At 36.7% G+C, this 16,687-nt stretch overlaps 1 protein-coding gene across 1 annotated transcript in view; it reads left to right on the top strand.

Annotated features, from left to right (window-relative positions):
* Window positions 1-8,401: 8,401 nt before the first annotated feature.
* LOC125645848 (RBPJ-interacting and tubulin-associated protein 1-like) overlaps window positions 8,402-16,687 on the top strand; it is a 40,685-nt gene continuing 32,399 nt past the window's right edge. The window contains exon 1 of the mRNA XM_048871713.2: window positions 8,402-8,571. Coding sequence (XP_048727670.2) covers window positions 8,405-8,571 — 167 coding nt within the window. The 5' untranslated portion in view covers window positions 8,402-8,404. The remainder of the gene's footprint in view (window positions 8,572-16,687) is intronic.

The following is a 16,687-nucleotide window of genomic DNA, read 5'->3' as shown; positions in this document are numbered from 1 at the left end:
TTTATAAGGTTTCATACGAAACACTTGTGACTCTTACTTCTAACTGCCAAGAACTTGTAAAAGGTCGGTTCCCAACCTATAGTCACAAAGCAAAGGGAACACTAATCACTGTCACCCGGACTGTTCCATACCGTATCTAATAATGATCTAATCACTGTATCACCTGGACTGTTCCGTACCGTATCTAATAACGATCTAATCACTGTGTTACAGGGACTGTTCCGTACCGTATCTAATAACGATCTAATCACTGTGTCACCAGGACTGTTCCATACCGTATCTAATAACGATCTAATCACTGTGTCACCTGGACTGTTCCATACCGTATTTAATAACGATCTAATCACTGTGTTACAGGGACTGTTCCGTACCGTATCTAATAACAATCTAATGACTGTGTCAGTTGGACTGTTCCGTACCATATCTTATAACACTCTAATCACTGTGTCACCAGGACTGTTCCGTACTGTATCTAATAACGATCTAATCACTGTGTCACCTGGACTGTTCCGTACCATATCTAATAACACTCTAATCACTGTCACCAGGACTGTTCCGTACCGTATCTAATAACGATCTAATCACTGTGTCACCTGGACTGTTCCATACCGTATCTAATAACGATCTAATCACTGTGTCACCTGGACTGTTCCGTACCGTATCTAATAACACTCTAATCACTGTGTCACCTGGACTGTTCCGTACCGTATCTAATAACACTCTAATCACTGTCACCAGGACTGTTCCGTACCGTATCTAATAACGATCTAATCACTGTGTCACCTGGACTGTTCCATACCGTATCTAATAACGATCTAATCACTGTGTCACCTGGACTGTTCCGTACCGTATCTAATAACACTCTAATCACTGTGTCACCTGGACTGTTCCGTACCGTATCTAATAACACTCTAATCACTGTCACCAGGACTGTTCCGTACCGTATCTAATAACGATCTAATCACTGTGTCACCTAGACTGTTCCATACCGTATCTAATAACGATCTAATCACTGTGTCACCTGGACTGTTCCGTACCGTATCTAATAACACTCTAATCACTGTGTCACCTGGACTGTTCCGTACCGTATCTAATAACACTCTAATCACTGTGTCACCCGGACTGTTCCGTACCGTATCCAATCACTGTCACTGGAACTGTTTCATACCGTATCTAATCACTGAGTCTCCGGGACTCTTCCATACCATATTTAATAACGATCTAATCACTGTGTCACTGGGACTGTTCCATACCATATCTGATCATTGTCACCGGGACTTTTCCGTACCGAATCTAATCACCAAGTTACCGGGACTGTTCTGTACCGTATCTAATAACAATCTTATCACTGTTACCGGGACTGTTCCGTACCGTATCTAATCACTGTCACTGGAACTGTTCCATACCGCATCTAATCACCGAGTCACCGGGACTGTTCCGTACCGTATCTAATAACTGAGTCACCGGGACTGTTCCGTATTGTATCTAATGGAACTAACATTATGTAAGTAATGCTTAGCAGTAAATTACATCTACAAGAGCCCCCTTATATATACCTAGTTATGCGGTGATAAAAAGTAGATAAATGAAATGATATAAGATGAAAATAAATTGTAATAAAAACAAAACTATATAAACATGATAACATAGGATGCCACTGAACCTTGGTGGAGTAAGCAATGCATGTCCCCTACCGGCCTAAAAATAAAGTTGTCTGGTATTCTCCTAGATTCCTGGAATTTTCAAAATTCATCACACACAAAAAAATGAACCTGATCTATAACTTGATATGGTATGAAATATCAAATTAATATTTGCGAACATTACACCCCCCCCCCCCCCCCCCCCACACACACACACACACATACACACAAGTGTGGAAAACTGAGTATTTGCATTGATTTTATATGCCCAAGGGTCATAACTCAGCAAAAAATAAACGCACCGGATTAAAATTGCCTTCAGCTCCGCCGGGAGGGGACTAACAAGTCAAGTTCTGTATAGAGGGTTTGTTGACAACCGAAATAAAATCGATGTTTTGGTTCGATGTTTCTGAGGTGTTCGTGGATCAATACAGGCCGTCCCCGGCTTTGATCGTCTGGGTCCTCTTCCCAGTTGTCGAGAATATCAGAGGGTCTTTCTAGATTCCGGGAATTTTTTTTTACACAGACTGCACGTACCCCAGCTCGAAATTTACAAAATATGTGTAGTTGTGCGCGGTCCGAACTGTCACTTATGGAATCCGGATAGGGCCACGTAGTTCACTATCGCATCATCAATGTTTGGGGCGATGCCGCGATAATACGATGACGATGGTGTGATGACGCGATAGCGCGATGACTATGGTAAGATGGCGCGATAATGCAATAACGATGGTACGATTGCGATAACGTATGGAATCCGGATAGGGCCACATAATTCACTATCGCACCATCGCATCATCGAGGTTTGGGTCGATGGCGCGATAATACGATGACGATGGTGCGATGACGATGACGTGATGGTGCGATAGCGCGATGACGATGGTAAGATGCCGCGATAATGCGATAACGATGGTGCGATAGTGCAGAGGTTTGGGGCGATGACGATGACGCGGTGGTGCGATAGCGCGATGACGATGGTAAGATGGCGCGATAATGCGATAGCGATGGAGCGATACTACGATGACGCGATGGGACGATGATGCGATACCGATGGTGCGATGACACAATAACGGTATCGCGTTATCGTATCATCGCGTCATCGCACCATCGTTATCGCATTGTCGCGTCATCTTACCATCATCATCGCACCATCGCGTCATCGTCATCGCGCCATCGTCATCGTATTATCGCGGCATCGCACCATCGACCCAAACCTCGATGATGCGATAGTGAACTACGTGGCCCTATCCGGATTCCATACTATCCGGATTCCATAGTCACTGCATGTAGTGAACGTTATGAATACTAGTACATATGGAATCCGGATAGGGCCACGTAGTTCACTATCGCATCATCGAGGTTTGGGTCGATGAAGCGATGCCGCGATAATGCGATGACGATGGTAAGATGGCGCGATAATACGATAACGATGATGCTATAGTGCAATGGAGCGATGGTACGATGGCGATAACGCGATACCGTTATTGTGCCATCGCGCCATCGGTATCGCGTTATTGCATCATCGCACTATCGCACCATCGTTATCGCATTATCGCGCCATCTTACCATCATCATCGCGCTATCGCATCATCGTCATCGCATTGTTGCACCATCGCACCATCGATCCAAACCGCGATGGTGCGATAGTGAACTACGTGGCCCTATCCGGATTCCATAAGTACAAGTGGTGTTTATTGAGAAATATTTTGATATTGAAAATGCATGAGGGTATGAACAGCAACATTTCACTCCAGCATACTTTGTGCGAAGTACTCACATTTCGCGGTGTATGAAGCACTCGCACATTTCGCTGTGTATATGAAGCACTCACAGATTTCGCGGTGTATGAAACACTCACACATTTCACGGTGTATGAAGCACTCGCACATTTCGCGGTGTATGAAACACTCGCACATTTCGCGGTGTGTGAAGCACTCTCACATTTCGCGGTGTATGCTGGCATAAAGCGTGACAGTTCATGGCTCCATGCCCTCATAATGAAATGTATTTCTTATTAAGTATATTGAGAGGTAAGCTTTAGGTATATGTACAATTTATACATGTATACACCAAATGTAGTAATTTTTTGCGGCACAGAAATTTGACATGATATTTACAACATAGAAAAGCATGGAAAATACATTACAAGATAAAATAAAGAAGAAAAACTTTATTGCATCGTTCATACACCTCCCGTTGACGATCTGCACCTTCGGTCTCGACGCTAATGATGCGGGAAAATAACATGTAATCCTACATGCAAACTTTATCGACATAGAAATTTTAATATGTGTATTGAAACGACATTTTCTTGTTTGTTCAAACAGAAAAAAGTCAAATATATAAAAGTATATGCACAAGCAACAAATGTTTTCATTTATCATACAAACTTTAACATATTAATATTAATTTAACTTATTGTCAATAAATCTTCAAAACCTACCAATGTCCATTAACATTGCAAAATATTTGTGAAGAGGGTACCGCAATATACCCCCACGTGTTCTATTTAACATATGAGTCATGACGCTCTGTGCATTACAAAATCTCTTTCCATAGTAAATTGTTTTTGTGACAATCAATTAATGCGAAACAATAATTGTTTCATTAAAATTGTTTTTGTGACATTTAAAGGGACTGGTTCACGATTTTTGATAAAAATATTTTTCATTTCTGATGTTAAACATTAACAATATAACTCATTTAATGTTGACAGCCAAAATTTTGACCTTCTGAATGCAAGAAGGAAAGCAATATTTTAGCCTTAAATCTATGTTATGTAAACAAAGACTCGAGTCTTTTTATGAATACAAACATGTGAAATATTGATTGTGTAATATAAAGCATCTTAATTTTGCATTGTCACAAATTTTAACTTTTAGATGACACATTTACCCCAAAAATGTTTGAAATGTGAAAGATATAATAAATTCAGATCGATATCCATTTCTTTTGAAAATTTCGTAAACAATAATATACCGCAATATCTGTTTACAAAACAAATAATAAACCTTCTAAAATGAGCTTCTGTGATAATGTAGAACCTTAATTTTTATGTGAATTCTTTTAAACACATCAATCAATAGATTTTGATCATTAAAAGTGAAAATGAAAATTTTGGGGAAAATCGTGAATCAGTCCCTTTAATTAAGGTCATTAATTATCATTGAAATTGATTGTGTGATAATTCCAATGTTATTTATTACAATTGTTTTGATTGGACAAAAATAAAGCTGAACAAGAGTTTACACATCAATAAATCCGAAAACGCGATGTATTTATACACGCCTGAAAATAAATAACATAGTGCGGGGAAACTATTCAAATTTTTGCAATTGTTAATAAAGCGAATAAATTGGAATTATAAGAATCAAACATTCTTTTTGAAGAATTTATCGGTGTGTAAACACCGGACATTTTACTCACAAACTTAACATAAAAGTGCTTCACACTTTTATTCAGTTTGTGAGTGAAATGTCCAGAATTTACACATTGATAAATTCTTCAAAAAGAATGTTTAATCCTATAATAATTAGCGTTACAAAAGCTCATGTTATTGAATTATCTAGCAGTTAACGTTCAAAATGAAAACTACACTTGTGTGGTGATACCAAAGGTACAAAACAAGATGATGGGGGAAAAAAAGAAACAAAGTTTAATCTCATAGATTCTATTAAGAATTTCATATACAAAGTTGAGTACGAGACAAAAACGAACCCTTGAGCACAACAAAGGTGGGATCAGGTGTTTAGGAGGGATAAGCATCCCCTGTTGACCGGCCACACACGCAGTGAGCCCGGTATAACCGAGCATTTTGTATTTTAGAGAAGTATGTGAAGAATGGTCTATTAATCAGTATGGAACACGTCAGAGAGCATACGAACAATAACAGGTAAATAAGGTAACCATAACGACCAGTGAATTTGCGAAATGCTGACTTCAGACAAGATAGCTGAAAACCTTATAACATAAACTTATCTGTCAGTAACCCGTATCGATTTAAAAATTGACCATACGCAGAACATGTTTTCGCGTATTGAATAAGATGAAAAACATAAACACCATATGCAGGTGATAATGAAATATTGCTACTTAAATATGGGACATTGACGATGGAGAAACTGAAGTCATCCCACTTTTCGTAATCTACATCTAAAACAGAGTTGGCAAAGCATAATGTTAATAAAAGTAATTACATAGATATGTATACATTATACAATATAGCATTTTCATGAGGCCAAGAAATGTTTTATCGACCTGATGAGAGTATATTGACCGAGAACGAAGTCTGGGGTGGATCTGTTCGCATCAGGTCGACAAAACCTGTACTGTTCGGTATGAAAATGCTATGATATTTTACTTATAGTTAACCAAACACTTAAATATTTCTATGAACAAGTAAATGTTAACAAACAGTGGTTACTCCTATAAAAAAAAATGTAAAATTAAGAGTATGGCAAACATGGACCCCCTAGACATACCATAGGTGGGATTAAGTGCCCAAGAGGAGTAAACATCCCCTTTCGACCGGTCAGACTCTCTGTGAACCCTATCGTGATCAGGTAAATGGGGTTATCCGTAGTCATATTCAATATGTAAAGAACGGCCTAACAATCGGTATGAAACACGTCAGACAGCATTTGACCCGATGATAGGTTGTATTGGCAAACTAGATCGTTATAACGACCATAGAATTTGCGAAATGCAGACTTTAAACGAGACTCTTGAAACCCCTGTAACATCAACTTATTTGTTAGTAGCCTGCCTCGACTTAAAAACTGATCATATGCAGAACAAGCTTTTGTTTATCGAATCAGATGAAAGACAAACACCACATGAAGGTTAAAATGGAATATTGCTATATAGATACGTGGAATTGCGCGCAAAAATTGAATTTATTATATCTTCAAATAATTAAAGATACATATATGTATCTTCAATTATTTGAGTTTACGTAAATTTGGCGTTCCATATTGACAAGCGAGTCAAAGTTCAATGCCGATTGCATAAGGTTCGAAGACATTGGAAGTTAATGTAAACGATAGGATGTGCAGGATAAAAGAAAAGTATCATGCACGTACATGTATTTCTGTAGAAATACTTCAATTTGTGGGGCTCAATTTTCGTGGATTGTTGAGATGTAAATTTTGTTGATCTGTCCAATTAACCATTGTATGAAATGAGATTGATTGATTGATTATTTTATGTCCCGTCGAAAATATTTCACTCATATTGAGACGCCACCAGCTGTAAGTGAAGTATTATGAATTTAGACCTATGGTTAGCGCTCAGGGTCGTAGCAGTGAGGGTTCTTTATCGTACCACGGAACCTCCGTTTATAAGGTCATATCCGAAATATCTGCGATTATCATGCCGAGCGTTTGATATAGGAGCATTCACTACCTATTTTAACGAAATAGGTTTGACGCAGCCAGGGCACGAGCGGGGCTCGAACTCACAACCTTCGGATACGAAGTGAACGCTCTACCACTGAGCTACCGCGACCGGTGTAAAACATGTATTTCGTTGTTGTTTGATATCCACAAAAATTGAACTCCCACGAAATATAATGATTTCACAATATACCATGTAATCGAACACATCCCATTTACAGGATACCATTCTAGCCCCAGGACCTTTAGTATAGATAGTTTACATTTGAATAAAACTTTCAGTGCCCACAGAACAAGGAGTCATCAATATTTATGTTTCAATAACATTAAATGGAGAGTCAGACGGACACACAAAAACTCGCATATGCCCCTAATTTTTTAAAATTCTGTTTATATGTTCATAAAGAATAACCAAAACATCACCGGGGACGAAGTCTACACATGGAGGGGGGGGGGGGGGGGGGAGGAGTGGAAGGGGGTATCGTTCATCCGCTTCCCCACGCTGTCAATCATACGTAGATACGTACACATCTGAGTAAATTAAAAGTGTTCGTGGGGGGTCAGTAAATAGTTCACGTGACCGTAGTGTTAAAACATCCATATGATATTTTAAAATCTCAAGCTCCGCTGTAAATTACAAGTCGTACTGAAAAATCGGGGAAGGGGCACAATTATACTGACCGATCGGGGGAGGGGCACAATTATACTGAACAATCGGGGGAGGGGCACAATTATACTGAACAATCGGGGTAGGGGCACAGTTATACTGACCGATAGGGGCAGGGGTACAGTTATACTGACCGATAGGGGCAGGGGCACAATTATACTGAAAAATCGGGGAAGGGGCATAATTATACTGACCGATCGGGGGAGGGGCACAATTATACTGAACAATCGGGATAGGGGCACAGTTATACTGACCGATAGGGGGAGGGGTACAGTTATACTGACCGATAGGGGGAGGGGCACAATTATACTGAACAATCGGGAGTAGCACAATTACATTAAGCATTTGGGGGAGGGGCACACCAAAGTCTTCGAAAGTTTGACAGTGAATCATTTAAAAGTTCTTTTAGTGGTGACTAGTTATAATTACTGTGTGTTAATGTAGCTCTACACTATATAAGCCATTTAATGGTATAAGATTTATATCGCTGATTGAATAAAGACATTTAATCCTAGTGTTGTCATTGTCCTGTCTCCGTGTGTTGCGATTAAGTTTATTCCATTAAATACCAGTACCAGTTTAAGATTAATTCGATTACATTTGCAAATCAACACAATGCCAATGTCCTCTGCAATACCATAACATTAGATTCTCGCCAGTTTAACAAGGTGCGTCCAGCACTTTCTCTGCGGAATGACAAAATGGCGGGAAGAAACGATTCATGCAAGAGAAGTGACCGCCTGTCTTGGTTGACGCCAAAAGAGAAGGAGTCTGAGAAGACTCCAGCTGGTAGTGCGAGGGCTAGTATTTACGAAAAATTCAAGTTATGGGGATTACTTAGTGCGACGGAGGCTGACAATGCCGAGAGGTAAGGAGACATCTGCTATCACTTAGATTTAATTAAGGATGTATGACACATCGTCATAATGGCAGATAACGCCGAGAGGTAAGGGGGCATCTACTATCACTTAGATTTAATTAAGGAGGTATGATACATCGTCATAATGGCAGATAACGCCGAAAGGTTAGGAGACATCTACTATCACTTAGACTTAAGGAGGTATGATACATCGTCATAATGGCTGACTTCCTTTGAAAACATGAATGAAAATATAAATATCAGTAATATATGTAAAATGTATATTCCTTTTAGATTAGACTACCTAGCTGGTCAGCTCAGTCGGTTAACGTGTCAACTGCTGTTCAGTAGATCGTGGGTTCAAGTCTAGAAGGGGTTTAAATTTGAAATTATTCTTTACTAAAACAGCATTTCCTTTGTTTACTAGATAAAGTAAATTTGAGAGTTTTCAATTTCAAAATATTGCTGTACATATCCTTCAATTTTCATCCATATCAGATTTCTCTGGTGTGTTCTCCATTCTTAAACTTTGTGTGACGTTATAAACCTCACAATGGCGGTAAAAAGTCCTACGTTATAAACCTCACAATGGCGGTAAAAAGTCCTACGTTATAAACCTCACATTGGCGGTAAAAAGTCCTACGTTGTAAACCTCACAATGGCGTTAAAAAGTCCTGCGTTATAAACCTCACAATGGCGGTAAAAAGTCCTACGTTATAAACCTCACATTGGTGGTAAAATGGCTTTGCCGCTGGGTTTCAAATTTGATAAAAATTATGCTTAATTTTGATTATAGGGAAAACAATTTGTTATTTTTCTACCTGTATGTACGGTACAAGCAACATCTAACGCGATTTACATAAGGTATAGATCTCTATGTTTATTACCAATTAAAAGTCTTCGGGCGGGGCGGGGGGGGGGGGGGTGACATCTTTGAAACGATATACTAGTAATCATTACAATAAAAACAATATAAATAAATTCAATAATCTACTATTACTTTCAGACTTCACAATGCTGCACTGTCCACTTTTGACGTATATAGTGTTACAAATATAATAGTGAAGACAAAATTTAAATTCGTATACAAATTATAAGCAACATCTGACTTCTGTAACAAACAATGGTAAATGCCACTCTAAACTCCCCAATAACACGTCCACGGAAACGATTTCTATGCACGGTGTACAGCCACTCTAAACTCCCCAATAACACGTCCACGGAAACGATTTCCATGCACGGTGTACAGCCACTCTAAACTCCCCAATAACACGTCCACGGAAACGATTTCCATGCACGGTGTACAGCCAGCCATTCAACACCCACTCCTAAAATTCCACGACTGATTTAATTTAATGTGACCTTGGATTAAATATTTATATTAATCCTAAATATCAACAATTATATCAACTCACTGAATCAAATTAAAGGGTACAGAAATCAGTGATATTAGTATCTATCTTATAACAGTCAGATGAATATATTTCAACTTACAAAATCATTTGTACAAAATATACCAAATATCATATTTGTGAAGGGAAAAAAAGGGGGGGGGGGGTGTCTCCCGGGGCAAGATTCCTAATTGTTAGCTGCATGTATGTTCAACTAGTCTTTATATGGAACCGATCGCGGTAGTTCAGTGATATACCCTTTGGTTCGTAACCGTGAAGTCGCATGTTCGAGTTCTACTCGTGTCACGGCTGCATCAAACCTCAGACGTAAATATAGTTAATACTTTCCCATACGTATTGCTATTTAAAAGTGAGAATCACGGATCTTTCGGATAATGTGACCTTAAAAGCAGACACCCCGTGTTGAGACAGGCGTTGGCACGTTAAAGAACACCCACTGTTACGCCACTGTGCGCGTACACTTAGCATAGTAAGTCTATTTGTGGTACGTCACCTGCAGCTGGTGACGGCTAAATATAAGTGGGACCTAAACTAATGGAATCCTTCGTAACAAATCAAAATAAACAATCCCTCGTATGCAATACAAATGAAAGATTTTGCAATGCAAATGGAAATTATACAATACAAACGAAAAAATTATATAATACAAATGGAAAATATAGAATACAAATGGAAAATTATACAATACAAATGGAATTTATACAATGCAAATGAAAAATTATACAATGCAAATGGAACATATAGAATACAAATGGAAAATTATACAATACAAATGGAAAAGATCAAATATTGCAACGTTTGAAATGCCATAGAAATAGTGGGTATATACACGTGCTTTTCATCAATTGATATCGCTGCCTTTCTAGATCTTTTAGAATTATATAACCATGCATTGAAATGGAGTGATGATTGCAATTGAAATCATAGTAAAAATATAGTGTGTCTGTAAAACTTTACGAGCTTTAATTCTCTCTCTCTCTCTCTCTCTCTCTCTCTCTCTTTCAAACTTCTTTTCAAAACTGAAAAAAAACTAATTCCTCGTGTCTGATTTGGGCCAGTAACTTTCAGATATAGAGGCCTAAATGGTCAGTGTTGTTGAAACTGGACGATACTTTCGCATGAATACAAATACCCCCCCCCCCCCCCCCCATCTTCTATTTATGTCGTTAGATACTGAATTATATAAGTTTTCGAATCAAAATAAAAGTGAAAATAAAGTAAATGTTTGGTTGATTTAGGACAACACTCATGGGTTTAGTACGGTATTGCATCGCGGTATCTCTGGTTAAATAGTCTAGTCCATAGGTCTGATAGAAATTTTACAAAGAAATTAGTAGTTCTATAATGTAATTCCTTATCAATATTAATTATTTTTCGATACAGGTTTTAAACAGAAACGCTGAATTTGAAAGGGGCAAACAAATGGTATAATTAATCTAAATAGGTATACTTCATATAGACGAAACATGTTACAAACAAAGACCATTGTTGTCGGCATCAGAGGGAAAGAGTTTTACTGTCAGGTAGAGTATGAACTCTGTTTCTCAAGCCTTACACAAACATTTCTGGTATCTTTTATCAGCTATCTTGACCTTAGTTCAAGGTTATATCACACCGTCTAGTCATGTGCAACCCCCGGCTTTGCCAAGTACATGTTCATATTCCCTTGGGGGATATCTTGATATATCTACTCAAGCCCCTGTGGACCATCTAACCATTGTTTTGAAAATTTTCATATAGGCGCCAGGATCAGGGACATCGTACTATAACCTGTAAGTAAAGAATAAACATATTTCTCTCCAACTGATGTCTCTTAACATTTTTTCATGTTTCAAGAAGCTTAACTACATGTGATTCATTGGGGATCCGAATTAGAATTAGGTCCTCAGTACCCCTTGCTTGTCGTAGGAGGCGATTAAATAGGGCGGTCCTTTAGACGAGACCGCAAAAACCGAGGTCCCGTGTCACAGCAGGTGTGGCACGATAAAGATCCCTCCCTGTTCAAAGGCTATAGACGCCGAATATAGGCCTAAATTTTGCAGCCCTTCATCGACAATGGTGACGTCTCTACATGAGTGAGAGATTCTTGAGTGGGGTGTTAAACAACTGCAAACCAACTATATAAATGATTGTGTCATTACACAGAATACTAGTCATTTATCCACGTTTAAAAAAAAAATCTTATCCCACTGATTCAATAAGTCAATGAAAGATGAAGATAACAAAGAGTGATCCATCTACATAACTCCTATAAAGGTGAAGATAACGAACAGTGATCAATCTCATAACTCCTATAAAGGTGAAGATAACAAAGAGTGATCCATCTCATAACTCCTATAAAGGTGAAGATAACGAACAGTGATCCATCTCCAATGAGCCAGAACAGCTGATATTTACATGAAAGTTCTCTTTAGTGAAGTCGAGAGGCATAGCCGTCGATGAAGAGAATACATGATGAATGAACTCTTGCAAATTAAAGTTTCATTTTTAAAATGTCAGAATAAGAAAAATTTCTGGAACATTTGTTAACAAAGTACAAAATATTTAAAAACAAAATATCCTGATGTTGTTTGACCTACTTAAATAAATGTTACAGAAGAGAGTGTTTATTAACAAAGAACAAAATATCTAAAAAACGAAATATCCAGATGTCGTTTGACCTACTTAAATAAATGTTACAGAAGAGAGTGTTTATTAACAAAGTACAAAATATTCAATAATGAATATCCAGATGTTCTTGCAAGTCTGATCGCAAAATTTAGGATAATTTGAAATCATTGGCATTGAGAATTGCTTTGTATCAACTTGTTGGTGTAAGAATCTGGCTTGTTGCCTTAATTAATGTCTAAAGAATTTCTCTTTTTGGAACAAACTGCAAATGTTTAGATACAAACTCTGAGACACTTGCCCTGTCCATACTGTCACGTTTTGATAATGCGGGTCAGTGTTTCCATACTGTCACGTTTTGATAATGCGGGTCAGTGTTTCCATACTGTCACGTTTTGATAATGCGGGTCAGTGTTTCCATACTGTCACGTTTTGATAATGTGGGTCAGTGTTTCCATACTGTCACGTTTTGATAATGCGGGTCAATGTTTCCATACTGTCACGTTTTGATAATGCGGGTCAGTGTTTTGCCAGTTACATGTACATGTGTTTTTAAAGAGGTTTAAACATCATACTAGTTCCATCCTATAACAATTTAACCAAAAATTGTATTTTCTATTTAAAAAAAAAACGATCAAAAGTTTCTTTTTGCTTCAATAGTATTTTGAATGAATATCAGATGAGCATATATTTGATTAGTTCAAATAGTAATTTGTCCTCAAACTTCCAATAGAAATCAATCATGCACGTCATGTTGCCAGAATCTGTCCTTCCTGTTCTGGGATATTTGATTTTCAGATCAGATTTATTTAACAAGAGACCCATTAGCCCCATCGCTTACTGGGGTCACCTTGACACATATTTAAAGATTTTCTCTATATATTCACATATAAAATTTTGATCCCCTATTATGGCCCCACGTTACTCCCGGGGGCATGATTCAATAAACTTGTATTTGCACTATATCAGGAAGCTGCAAGTCTGGCCCGGTGGTTCTTGAGAAAAAGATTTTAAAAACGTTTTTATATATATTCGCATGTAAAACTTTGATTTCCTATTGTGGCCCCACCCTATCCCCGGGTACCATGAAAAAACCTTGAACATGTACTACATTGTATATCAGACATCTTTCATGTAAATTTGAACTTTTCTGGCTCAGTGGTTCTTGAGAAGATTTTTTAATGATTCCACCATGATTTTGCAGTTTTGTGATTATCTCCCCTTTGAAGGGGGCATGGATCTTCATTTGAACAATCTTGAGTCCGTGTTACCCAAAGATAATTTGTACAAAGTTGAATTGAAATTCTCCCGCTGGTTCTGGAGAAGATTTTTAAAATTTGCCAGTGTATTTTCACTATTTCACTATTATCTCCCCTTGGGGGAAAGCATTGTCCTTCATTTGAGTTTCCTTTACCCAATGATGCTTTTTGCCAAGTTTGATTGAAATTGGTCCAGTGGTTCTGAAGAAGTTGAAAATGGGAAATTTTTACAGATAAACAGACAGACAGATGGACGACGAAAAACTGGTGATAAGAGAAGCCCACCAAAGCTTTCAGCACAGGTGAGGTAACAAATCTAATGATAAATGTCTTCTGTTGAGGATTTCAATAGGCATGCATTTAATCATTCAAAACAAAATATTTATTTTGAAGATACAGAAACAATTTTATTGTGTATCCTTCCCATTACAACCTTCTGTCCTTCATGTTACAAAATCAGCATTGCTGAATTGGACGAAGGACGGAGACTCGTGCGATTACTAATTATTACCTTCTATTAGAATCCAAATAAATAACAAATATTTTAAATATTTAATTTTATATTTACTTATTATATTTTTTAAATTTTAATATACTTAAGGAATAAATTAAATAAAAATCATTATTAAAATTATTATATATATAAATAAAAATATAATTTATTATGAATAAAAAATATTTCAATTATTTAATTTTAATTTACTTATTGTATTTTTTCTTTTAATTTATTGAACAAATTAAATAAAATTATTATTAAAATTATTATATAAATAAAAAATACAATTTATTTCATTAATTTTTACTTTTTATTTAGTTTTTATAAATATAAGTTACTTCTTTATTTCATTATGATTTATGACATACGACCATCACATGTATGTCACTATGTTGGTGCATTTGGGAGGTGTTGGAGGGTGAGGCTGGATCGCAATGAGATGGATAGTATTATGGCAGATGATACAGTCACCAATCGGTTAACGATATATAGTTAACCAATCCTACGAATATCAAACAAACAAATCTAATGATACATGTCTTCTGTTGAGGATTTCAATAGGCATGCATTTAATCATTCAAAACAAAATATTTATTTTGAAGATACAGAAACAATTTTATTGTGTATCCTTCCCATTACAACCTTGTGTCCTTCATGTTACAAAATCAGCATTGCTTCATTCGCTAATGATTTTCAAACCAGAAAATGATCAGAGTTCCAAACCACAATTGGCTTAAATTGATGGAGATTCTGATAAGCCTGCATTCAAAAATGTTTGCATGTATTGACTTGATACATTTGACATTTTATGTAAAACTCACTTATATATAAATGACTGTTATGAGATTGATCACCGTTCGTTATCTTCACCTTTGATGCTACACATTTTGCTTTTACTATTATTGTGTAGCATTGTTATATATGTTTATTGTCATGCTCAACATGCTGATTTTAATGGCTACCCCTCTCTATATTTACATTTCCAATGTTTCTGCCTTCAATATCTTTACTGTCATTACCTCATAAATGCTATGTGAACATGACTTTTGATAAATATTGTAAGTTTGTTTTAGGGGCTAGAATCCTGAAATAAATGAAAGTTGATATAAAATATGAATTTCAATTTTGAATCAAACTTTGAAAATACATGAGGATATGAACTGCAATGCTTCACGCCAGGATACTTTTCATGAAGTGCTAATGCTAAAGATTTTAAAGTTTTGCTTGCTAAATTTCTTACGGCTTTGTTTATATTGAAATATGTAAATATCAAGTATACAAGGAACTATTTGTTAATGCATAGCAATATGAAAACAGTTTATCACGAATTGGTTTGCATATTACAGTATTATTTGTTCAATATTTGCAAAACGATCAATAACTAATAAAAACAACTTATCCATTAGCGGTTAATCTCTGATATGTTTTCCTGATATCTTGTTACAATTTAATTAATAAACAAAAACAACTTATCCATTAGCGGTTAATCTCTGATATGTTTTCCTGATATCTTGTTACAATTTAATTAATAAACAAAAACAACTTATCCATTAGCGGTTAATCTCTGATATGTTTTCCTGACATCTTGTTACAATTTAATTAATAAACGTCTTGCTGTTTACCTGATGCATGTTACATTTAGATGCATTTAATATTTTCATGTACAAATTGCTTGTAACTATTATTTTTATGCCCCCCTTATTTTTCTAAAAGAAGGGATATTGCTTTAGAATAAACTCTTGGTCCCGTCTGTAAACCAAGTCTTGTCTGCTAATATTTAATCAAAGAGCCTCGTGCTTGATAAATAGCATATCTTAAATTGGTACAGTGTTTGTCCCTAGAAAGAAGACCCATATTTATGTTCCCCAAACAAAGTTTGGGAACATATTGTTTTTACTCTGTTTCTTATTATTATTATTATTATTATTATTCTTTTTCTCCGGTACTTTTTTGTCCGGTAGTGTTCTCAGAAACTACAAAAGGGATCGATATGAAACTTTCCAGGATGATAGTATAGCGTTTGTAGATGTGCATAGTGATAGTCATTTTGTTTGCACGTGCATGCACGCGCGCGCACGTGCATTGCAATTTTGGTACAAAAAATGGAAAATCAGAATATTGAAGGAAGCGATATAAAACCTAAATAGGATGATAGTATATCATTTGTACATATGAAAAATAATAGTTATTTTGTCAGCACGCGCACGCATGCGCGTGCACGCGCATTACAAAATTTGTACACTAACTTTGGAATCAGTCTAACTTTTTTGTTGTTCATTGAAATGGCTTGAAATTCATATCATAGGTAGATATTGAGACCCTTAACTGATTTACATGGTCAAAATTACCAA

This window comes from Ostrea edulis, chromosome 6 (assembly GCF_947568905.1).
Source record: "Ostrea edulis chromosome 6, xbOstEdul1.1, whole genome shotgun sequence".
Taxonomy (NCBI): domain Eukaryota; kingdom Metazoa; phylum Mollusca; class Bivalvia; order Ostreida; family Ostreidae; genus Ostrea; species Ostrea edulis.
Note: the sequence above shows the minus strand (reverse complement) of the source record. Positions and strands in the feature narration are given on the sequence as shown.